This window comes from Gossypium raimondii, chromosome 1, assembly GCF_025698545.1.
Source record: "Gossypium raimondii isolate GPD5lz chromosome 1, ASM2569854v1, whole genome shotgun sequence".
Taxonomy (NCBI): domain Eukaryota; kingdom Viridiplantae; phylum Streptophyta; class Magnoliopsida; order Malvales; family Malvaceae; genus Gossypium; species Gossypium raimondii.
In genome coordinates, this window is record NC_068565.1 from 50,020,619 (window position 1) to 50,031,773 (window position 11,155).

The 11,155-nt window shown below is 34.4% G+C and overlaps 1 protein-coding gene across 1 annotated transcript; it reads right to left on the reverse strand.

Moving 5' to 3' along the window:
* Positions 1-291: 291 nt before the first annotated feature.
* LOC105786352 (zinc finger A20 and AN1 domain-containing stress-associated protein 6) lies at positions 292-1,285 on the reverse strand. The gene is made up of 2 exons (XM_012612733.2): positions 1,150-1,285; positions 292-1,070 (listed from the first exon to the last, which is right to left on the reverse strand). The coding sequence occupies exon 2, from the start codon at positions 993-995 to the stop codon at positions 474-476; it is 522 nt and encodes a 173-aa protein (XP_012468187.1). The 5' UTR covers positions 996-1,070; positions 1,150-1,285; the 3' UTR covers positions 292-473.
* Between the last annotated feature and the right edge of the window lie 9,870 nt (positions 1,286-11,155).

The following is an 11,155-nucleotide window of genomic DNA, read 5'->3' on the forward strand; positions in this document are numbered from 1 at the left end:
TTTTACCGTCCAAAATTATAATATCTAAATAAATAAATAATTTAGGTTGAAGTTGAAAACAACTCATACAAAACCCAACTTGCTAATGTCGACATTTTAAAGATTGATTCGTGAATCTGAATTTGACTTTTATCATATGAAAAAAGGATTATTTATTCTTTTGCATATAAAAAATGAAGTTCATGGTCATAAGAATTTCATTTTTCATGTAAAGTAAATTAATTAAATTTATTTTCGAAGGCTAAATTCATGATAATTTTAACAAAATAGAAGACTTGTGTAAAGGAAAAGTAATAAAAATAGAAGACTTATTTTATAAGATAAAATATTTTTATCCAAGCCCAATTTTTAAAGGTATGGGGACCAACACCGAAACACGTGTCGCAATCTTAACGAGTTTGACAATTTCTATTTCTCTTTTTCTTTTACTCATTAAAAGTCAAAGGATCAATCGGCTTTCCATCTTCTTCTTCTCAAATCCTCACGATCTTCTCCGCTTTGACCACGGGATTGGCACGTGCAATCTCCTCTCGCCCAATCTTCTTGAAATCGAACGTGCATCCATGATTTTCCGGGTACCTGTGTGACCCGCAAAACGTAATCCCGCACTTGCACTTGAATCCGGTCAACCCGACCCGTTTCCTGCAAACCGTGCACCGAGTCGGTTGTTGTTGTTGTTGTTGTTGCTGTTGCTGTTGTGGTTTCTGTTCCGTCACCGGAGAGATCGCGACAGCCGAAACAACCGGCGGAACTCCTTTGACTTGAGGGAGAGTCAGGAGAGGTACCTGAGAAACAGATTCGACTGCCGTTGACGAAGATGAAGGAGAGGTAGAGATAGACGATTTAGCCGAAGAAGCTTGTTGTTGTTCTTTAAGACGGAAATCTCTGTAACATTTAGAACAAAGATTCATCGTCGCCGGACTTCCTAAGAAACCACAGTTATTAACACAAAGACGGTGACCTTCCGGCGCTTGGCATCTATGTTCCTCCGCCATCTTTTCTTGTTTTTCTTCGAAATCTCTTGATATTTGCCTTTAATTTTTGATTTTTGAAAATCAGATCTGCAAGATCTAAACACACAAAACGAATAAAAATCAAACGAACTTTAAAAACAACACACAGAAATTCAAAATAAAATTAAAAAAATACCTCTGAATTTTGAAGGGAAAATATGAACAAAGCAAAGAATTATCAGAAAAGAAGCCTCTTATTAAAGGGAAGAGGGGATGAGAGGATAGAAGGGAAGGAGGAAACAACGACGAAAAGGGTACCAAAAAACACCGAGTATATAACATTCAATAATAAGTAGAAATATCTGAAGGGACAGGCTGGCAGGTAAAAGGCCAAAAATGGGAATTCCAGCTAATCCGAGTTTGGTTTACTGTAGGTTAAAATCTTATTTAGTCCCTGTACTTTGATCAATTTTAATATTTAGTCCCTATACTTGGAAATTTTAAATTAGGTCTCATACTTTTCTAATTTAAAATTATCAGTCTAATCATTAAATTTGTTAATAATTCTTGTCAATATATTAATTAGGATGTTGTTAAATTGACAGATTCTAACAAAAACTACCAAAAATAAAAATAATAAGGGTAAATTATAAAAATAGTCATTTTTGTTTACCTCAGATTATATTTTAGTCACTTTCATTATCGTTTTGTTACGAAGTGGTCACTCTACTATTAAAATCCGTTACCTCCGTAACGACAGTCCTACATGGCAGTCCAAATGAGTTTTAAATGCCAACTTGGATGTCTAGTTGCTAGGATAAAAATATGTTTTTAATTAAATAAATTTAATTTGGACTGCCACATAGGATATCCATGTTGACATTTAAAACCCATTTGGATTGCCACCGTTGGGGAGATAACAGAGCTTAACGGTAGAGTGACCATTTCGTAACAAAATGATAACGTAAGTGACTAAAACATAACATTTCAAACATAAAAAAACTAAATCAAAAGTGACTATTTTTGTAGTTTACCCAAACAATAATCATTGGATTACTATTTTGAAATTGAAAAACGTAAGAGGATTAGATTTTTTTAACTTTTAAAGTATATAGACTAAATATCAAATTATGTAAAATTACAGGGACTAATGAAAAAATTTAACCTTTATTGTATTTAAAAAGGAACACGGAAATTCATGCACAATGTAGGAAAGAGAGAGAGAATTAAAACGACAGCAGCGTGCTACTGTCCAACTTGTTTATTTAACACGTGGCTTCTGATGTTTGGTTTATTATTTTTTTCTCCTCTCTCTAATGCTTTTATTTTTTTTAAATGCTTTGTCTAGGTGGGATGTAACATAAAAATTATGAATTTGTTTATTACATATTATATAAATTAACATATTTTATTAATTAGACAGTTTTTGTTAAATTAAACATGTTTATCCAAACTAACATAAAAAATATTATCATTAAATTTAAGTAAAGTAAATGTGAAATTCAGGGGTTTGGATAAGGTGGACAGTGGTTTTGGGGGATAGTAAGTGGGTCTTCTGGAAGCTGTATGATGTAATAAAAAGGGTTATTTATTTGTAAGAAGATGACAAATGAATGGAGACATTGCCACTTTTAAGAGCTTTATTTATACAAATGGATAATTATTGAAAAAGAACAGTGTGTTGGGTGGTTATGTTGTGGGGGTGGGGGATTGGGCGGTTGGCTTTTAGCTGGAATGAGTAATATTGGTCGGATATTGCGTGTCTGAAAGTCGCGCGATTTAGGGAGTGAAACGAATGGTGGTGCGGTTGGGGGTGCATCATTTGCGGGGCATGGTTCACCCCCTAATCATTGATTTTCAAACTAAATTAATGTTTGAAGGAGTGTTTTACAACCATAATTACACGTATAATAATTAATAGGTATGATATGGTTTAAATTAGCGGTGAACAAAACTCAATTCGATTCACATTTATTTCAACATTTTATAAAATCTTTTGTATTTTTTAGAATGGCTGAGGACGGTGGAGGCGATAGTTCCATCCGAGATCGTAACATTAAAAAAGTCTGATTCAAGGGCCTTGATTCAAATGCGGATAATGATATGGTCGGGGACTCTTTCCCAGCGTCGGGTATTTCATGGAAGGACAAAGTTTTTGGCAGAGGGACTTCTCAATGGCGATGAAGATTTTGAATTTTTAGAAAGACATCATAAGGTCTACTGTAAATGGAATACCTGCGATTAGTTTATTTTTAGAGGGTTCAACAAATTCTAGTTAGAGATATGGCAGCCACAGTGGTCGAAAAAAATATTGGGACGGAATTTATCGTATACCTTACTACAAAACAAGATCCATAGCCTTTGGAAACCCTTCCAACAATTCCAGTTTATGGAAGTGGAAAATGGATACTTCCTGGTATAATTTCAAAGTCGAGACGATTGCGAAAAGGTGCTTAGCCAAGGGTTGTGGATCGTGCTTGGCCAGCACCTCACGGTGCAACCATGGACCTCGAAGTTTAGTCCCCTTCAGGCTTTTCCTAGAAGCTCAATGGTTTGGGTTAGGTTACCTGGCCTTCCAAGATTTCTCTACAAACGACAAAATTTAGAAGAAATCGAGAGCTTGATAGGCACACTAGCAAAGCTGGATTTTCAGATAGATAAGGGCTCGAGAGGGAAATTTGCTCGAAAGGTTATGTGTGTCAATCTTGGAAAACCTCTAGTCTCTCAGATCTTGGTTAACGGAGTGGTGCAATGGGTCGAGTTTGAATCTTTTGGGCCTTGGATGCTTGTCGAGATAACACAAGGGCGCGCCAAAATCTTAACATGAAAGTGATTGAAAATGACACCTCGAATCCGTTTGGAATGAAATTGTTTGAGATTGCCGCGGCGGCATCTGATTTATCGGGGATAAAAAATTAAAAATTTTCTAAAATAATAATTTTTGAGAACTAAACAAGTTAATTAATGATTTAAGTTTATCATACTAAAGTATTTATTATTATTTTGCTTTGAAAAAGTTTTTAAATATACATGGTTTCAAATTTATGTGCTCTAACATTGAATCAGTTATATTGTAACAAAATTTTAATTTGACATGGTAATTTTTTAATTTAATTCGAAAAATTTCACTCGATTCGATTCGATTCGATTCGATTCGACTCGACTCATTTCGAAAAAAAATCAAATCGAGTTAGGATGATAAAATAGGACTCGTCAACTCGATTAACTCGAAATTTTTTCACTCAATTCGATTAAACGCTCACCCCTAGTTTAAACCATTATAATTAAAATGAAACTAATACGAAATACAATCAAATTGAAGTTTGATATATATTTCGATGAAACCCACATATGGTGGTTTAAACTTAAAATAAATATAGAGAAGAAACCATGCATGATATTTACAGATAGTGAAGCACAATATAACTACTCAAAGACTTAGGGCCAGAACTTTACCAATACAACCAAAGCATCATTGGGTTAAATTCCATAATATCATATATACACTATTATTTATATCATATAAAGTGATTGGTTAAGTCTGATGCCACTCTATTTAATTACGAAAGCGAAAAAAAAATCAAAATATACAATAAATGAAATACTCTAGAATATTCTGAAATATAATTTGGGAGAGAACCCATATATGATATTGACATTTGTGCATAGTGAGGCTCAAACCTAAACTATCAAAGTCTTAGGCCTCAACCTTGCCAACCTAGGCATCATTGGCACATGGACAATTACTTTACTTCAAGATCATATTATTATGCAAAACAAAACATAATATTGCATAAATAATAACTCAAATATCTTTAGAATAATATAAGTTTCACAAATATATAGTATTGCCCAACGAGGAATCGGAGTTGACCATTAGATTTTATGAAGGACATTGAGATAGATTGATTTCTTCCTTTTGATATTTTCTTTTTGTTACACAAACTCTAATGATTGAGGTAATAAGTTTTCTATTAATTTTTTATGTAATGCTAATACATAGAAGGATGATCAATTTATAATAATTAACTTTTAATCTAGTAACGCCATCAAATAACCGAATGAATAGATATAATTTATTTTCATTAGATTAAATAGCTTAATCGCTTAAATTAAGTCTATAGCATGGGCAAAAATTTTATATTTTCACACTTGACTCAATGTGATGGAACATAAACTTTAATAGAACTAATATTGAATGTGTATAACAAAATATAAAATTCAACATTATTAATATTTTATAGTGAATCACAAGTGCAAGTTATGGAAGCTCTATGTAGTTTAAGTTACATACTTCCTTTCATACACTATGATACTACAATTCAATAAAATAGGTCTTTAAGTAATATCTTGTAACAACCCATTTTCAAGTGAAATCGAGCAGTGGTTTTGGAACCACAAATCAAATTGAAAAAATTATTATTATATGGTCTACAAGATGATAAAATACCGTATAAAAATTTCGTTAAGAAATTTTACCGTTTATGTCAAATTTGATAAAAAAGATTAAATTGCATTAAGTGCAAAAGTTGAGTTCTAATAGCTAAAGATATTAAATAGCTATAGAATTTGAAAATTTGAGGTCCTTATATAGTAAATAAGTCATTAAGGTGGTTAGTGGATAAGTATGAATAGTCATCATTGGAAATTTCATGAAATATTAAGGTTAATTTTGGAAATTAATGATTAAAGTTATAATAAAAAATAAATTAAATTATTATCACCATCTTCCACCAAAAAAAAAAAAGAAGAAACCTAACCATGGAAGCTTGAAATATTAGAAAGCTTATTTTGCTCAACTAGGTATGTATTTTTGTCCCGTTTTTAATGATTTCTATGTTTCCGAGATCGTGGTAGCTTAATCTAGCTAACTCAGGGATTAATTTGCAAAACTGTTAAAGTATTAGGGTTTTGCTATTGATGAACACACTTGAGTTTTGAAGTTTGATGATAGAAAATGAATGGTTGTTGTTAGATAAATAACTTTTGTAAAAAGAATTTTGATGAAAATATCAATGAGGGATTAAATTGAAAAAGATGATAAATTTATGGTAAAAATTGTGAAGTTGTGAATTATGTGGGCTGCTATTAATATGTATAAAAATTGACTAGGCTTGAGTAAGGATTAAATTGTATGAATTTCATTTTCCGAGCCTAGAGACTAAATTGCAATGAATTAAAAGTATAGGAGCAAAATAGTAATTTTACCAAAAATGTGTGTTGGACTAAATTGAATATGAATTATATTGAATTGAGTTAAATTCATTCGTATAGATCCGATTAGACCTAGTACGGAGTTAGATCGAGGCAAAGGAAAAATATCAAATTAGTTGCCTTCGTATCTACGTAAACTCGTTGAGGTAAGTTCGTATAATTAAATTGTATATTTATATGTGTTAAATTGAATTATTGTTTGTGAATTGTACAATTCCCATGAATAAATACCGGTTGTATATTCGACAATTACTGGGCCCCGTTTGAACCTTAGGAATCTGTAGGATACAAAACATGTCATTAGGGCCACCGTTTTCAGCTCTTATGAGCTTCCCATTATTCAGATCTTATGAGCTTCATGTTATTCAGCTCGCATGAGCTTCCCGTTATTCAGCTCGAAAGAGCTTACTGTTTACAGCTCATATGAGCATACATGTATATGAATTGACAGATTACAGTTCAGTACACTTTGTGTGTACTACCCATATATCCAACAAGATTCTAAATGGTTCAATGGGCACAATTCTATTATGAGATTATATGAGTTTGATATGAACTATTATTGGTATTTATATGAAAAACATGAAATGCGATTATTTGATGAATTCAACCATGTGTGTTGGATCTTATATGAGATTTTCATGGCTAATATGTTGGTGATCATGTGTTTAGGCATTTGGCCAAATTGGTTGAGATATGTTTGTTGACACCATTTTTTGGATGAAAAACGGGGTCGACTTGGGTTTTGAAAAAAAGAAAAGGGAGTCGCCACCAATCCTTTTTGATGAGGTGTGATTGGATCACCTTGAAAAGTAGTTGTTTTTAATAAACGATTTGATTTTATTAAAACAACGGTTTTGGTCCACGAAATTCAGAAAAATGGGTTCGGGAGTCGGTTACGCACGAGGAAGGATTAGCACCCTCGATACGCCCAAAATTGGTACCTAGTTGATTACTTAATGTCTTAATGTCAAAAATTGAGAATTTTGGAAAATTTTAAAAATACGATCCTTGTATTAAAATATTAAAAAAATTTCAGGAAAAGGGGCATATTTCACGTTATTCGAGAAAGAGAATCATATCCAGTAAGTTAGGACACAATGTCTCAATTCACGATACTTGAATGAAAAATGCTTAAAAGATATTTAACTATCTTGGATAAAAGGGATCACGACCGAGAAGTTAGGACACGATCCTTTTTAAAAATTCGAGATTGTTTAAAACTTAAGTTTAAAAGATTAGTATATTTAGATCTATTGTGAAAATCGAAACCCAGAAGTTAGGTACGATCTTCTCGAATCTAAACACGAAGTGCCATTTTTAAAACAAATTTTGTTATATTGAGTGAAATAAAACACGAAATCGTAGTAAAATGTGAAAGCAAATTACATTATTACGCATGGCAAAACTATAATGAATACAAAAGTATAAAAATAATACGAGCAATAATACTAAAATAAAATAAAGAAAAGAACAAATCGATAACATGCGAAATAATAAATCGTAACATGTAAATAAAATGCATAAATGCGTATAAATATTATATAAATATATATAATATATACATATAAAAAATGTGCATGTGAGATATATAAAAAATAAAATAAGATAAAAGAAACCGTATAAAAAATATAAATATGTATACGTATATTCGTGATGAAAATGGAAAGTATATAGATATACATATATAAAAGAAAAAGCATTTATGTATATATTAAATAAGTTAGAAACAAATACATAAACATATATGTATATACATATATAAGCAAATATATAATAATAATATTAATATAATAAGACACATATTTAAAATTACATAAGTAAATATAAATGAAAATATATAATGAGAATAACAATGATATATAATAATAATAATAATAATAATAATAATAATAATAATAATAATAATAATAATAATAATAATAATAATAATAATAGCATAAAATTGCTAAAATATGGGCTAAATCGAAATAAAAACAAAAGAAACTGGGCGAATTCAAAGTGAAAGGGACTAAATTACAAAGCGCGCCAAAAGCGAAGGGATCAAATGGGCAAATAACCCAACCGCCTCAAAACGCAGCGCAGCAGTGGGCCAGATTGAAATAAAATTAAAATTATAGGGATAGATTAAAAATAAAAGGAAATAGCAAAAAGGACCGAATTGCAACACGCTTTAAAACTGGAGGGACTGAGCGCGCAAATAGCCCATCCAGCGGAAACACGCGGATCCTCCCCTCGGGTCGGGTCACCGCATGGTCGAGTTGAACGGCGTCGTTTCAACTGGGCTATGGCATAAGCAAAAGCGCTGCTTTTGAAACGCTTATAAAAATTAAAAAATTTCTTTTTTGCTTCATTTTCTGCCTTTTCCTTAAAAAAACTGAATCTCATCCTCTTCCCTCTCTCCTCACGACTTCTGGCCTTAGATTCAGGCATCCGCCGCACCGCCTCCACGGTCGGTGGTCGGAGTTGCGCGAAATGGGCCTTTCAGCCCTCCTTTCAGTGTCCTCGAAGGCTAGGCCTTCTCAACCGAGGGACCGAGTATAAAAGGAAGAGACTTTCTTCCCCATTCGACCCCGGTGACGGCGAAGGAGGGCTCCGACTCCGGCTTCCGAAACCAACAGGTACTTTCTTTTTTAGTTTCGTTTTCGTTAAGAAAGATTGTATAAAAACAAACAAAAATAAAATAAAATAAAAGGAAAATAAAGAAAATACAAAAACGCAAGAACAGAAAAAGAACCAGAATCAACCTTTTTTTTTAATTTTTGATCTGTTTTTTTTATTCACTGGTGTTGTAAAAAAAAGGGAGCCTTACAATGTTGGTATTCGACTCTTTATAACCGATTTTCACAATATTTTGTTTCTATTTTTGCTTCTCTTTTTTTTGTTTTCTGTCTTTGCGTGTTCTCCTTTTGTTTTTGCAGGTAGAGCAGGTGAGTGAAACAGTGGCGGTGACAGAGGAGGAGATGGGACGGGGCATATGCGGCGGCCAGCAGAGTTAGGGGGCAGAGGGCTACGGCGCTAGGGTTTTTTTTTCTGAAACCCTAGCTTGACCTTTGGGGGGAATTGGGCTCCGAATTTGGGCCTCGGGTTTGGGTTAGGCCAGTTGGGTTTAGGGGTTAATTGGACTTGTTTAAGTTGGGCTGATGGGGTTTTTAGATTAGGTGGGTTTTGTTTTGGTGTGGGCCCGGGCAAATTGGGCTGTACAGCTGCCCCTCTTTGCTCGTTGTCGTGTAACGAGAACAGAGCAAAGACTAAGAAAGACCAAATTTGCCCGGTCTCGCAGAGTTTTGACCTCTTGGTGCCTTTCTTCTTCAGATAGCCTTATCGCAATCCACTGTGTCTTGTTGCTTCAATCCACTCTACTGTACTTCAAAGAGATACGGCTTGTAGCTTCAATCCACTATCTTGCTGCAACTTTAGGGGGACGAAATTTGTGATTTTAGTCTGCTCCACTGTAACATCAGGGAGATAAGACTTGATGCTTCAACCTGCTCCACTATGACTTCAGGGAGATAAGACTGGATGCGATCTGCTCTACTGTAACTTTAGAGAGATAAGATCTGTAGTTTTAATCTGCTCCACTACAACTTCAGGGAGATAGGATTGGCTATCTTCAGTCTGTTCCACTGCAACTTCAGGGGAATAAGACTCATAATTTCAACATGCCCCACTGCAACTTCAGGGAGATGAAGCTTAATATGATCTGCTCTACTGCAACTTCAGAGAGATAAGATCTGTAATTTAACTTCCATCTATCCCACTGCAACTTCAGGGAAATCAGATTTGCTATCTTCAGTCTATTTAACTGTAATATCGGGGAAGTAAAATTCGCTGCTGTAGCTTCAATTTACTCTGCTGCATTGCCTGGGAAAGTAAGATTCGCCGTTGTGGCATCAATCTTTTAATTGCAATGTCGGGGAAGCGAGATTCGCTGTCGTAGCTTCAATCTGTTTCGCTGCAATGCCTGGGAAGTAAGATTTGCCTTTGTGGCTTCAATCTTTTAATTGTAATGTCGGAGAAGCAAGATTCACCGTTGTAGCTTCAATCTGTTCCGCTGCATCGCTTGGAAAGTAAGATTCGCCGTTGTGGCTTCAATCTTTTTAACTGTCGGGGAAGCAAGATCCGTTGTTGTAGCTTCAATCTGTTCCACTGCAACGCTAGGAAAGTAAGATCCGCTGTTGTAGCTTCAATCTTTTTAACTGCCGGGGAAGCAAGATCCGCTGTTGTAGCTTCAATCTGTTCCACTGCAACGCTAGGAAAGTAAGATCCGCTGTTGTAGCTTCAATCTTTTTAAATGCAATGTCAGGGAAGTAAGATCTGCTGTTGTAGCTTCAATCTATTCCGCTGCATCGCTAGGAAAGTAAGATCCGCTGTTGTAGCTTCAATCTTTTAATTGCAATGTCGGGAAGTAAGATCCATTGTTGAAGCTTCAATCTGCTCCATCGCAACGCTAGGAAAGTAAGATCTCATTGTTGTAGCTTCAATCTTCTTAATTGCAATGTCGGGAAGTAAGATTCATTGTTGAAGCTTCAATCTGCTCCATCGCAACGCTAGGAAAGTAAGATCCATTGTTGTAGCTTCAATCTTTTTAAATGCAATGTCAGGGAAGTAAGATCCGCTGTTGAAGCTTCAATCTGTTCCACTGCAACGCTAGGAAAGTAAGATCCGCTGTTGTAGCTTCAATCTTCTTAATTGCAATGTTAGGGAAGTAAGATCTGCTGTTGTAGCTTCAATCTGTTCCACTGCAACGCTAGGAAAGTAAGATCTGCTGTTGTAGCTTCAATCTTTTTAACTGCCGGGGAAGCAAGATCCGCTGTTGTAGCTTTAATCTGTTCCACTACAACGCTAGGAAAGTAAGATCCGCTGTTGTAGCTTCAATCTTTTTAAATGCAATGTCAGGGAAGTAAGATCCGCTGTTGAAGCTTCAATCTGTTCCACTGCAACGCTAGGAAAGTAAGATCCGCTGTTGTAGCTTCAATCTTCTTAAT

What these genes read in the sequence shown, in the direction of transcription:
- LOC105786352 (XM_012612733.2), bottom strand. Translation starts at nt 995, where the DNA reads ATGGCGGAGGAACATAGATGCCAAGCGCCGGAAGGTCACCGTCTTTGT.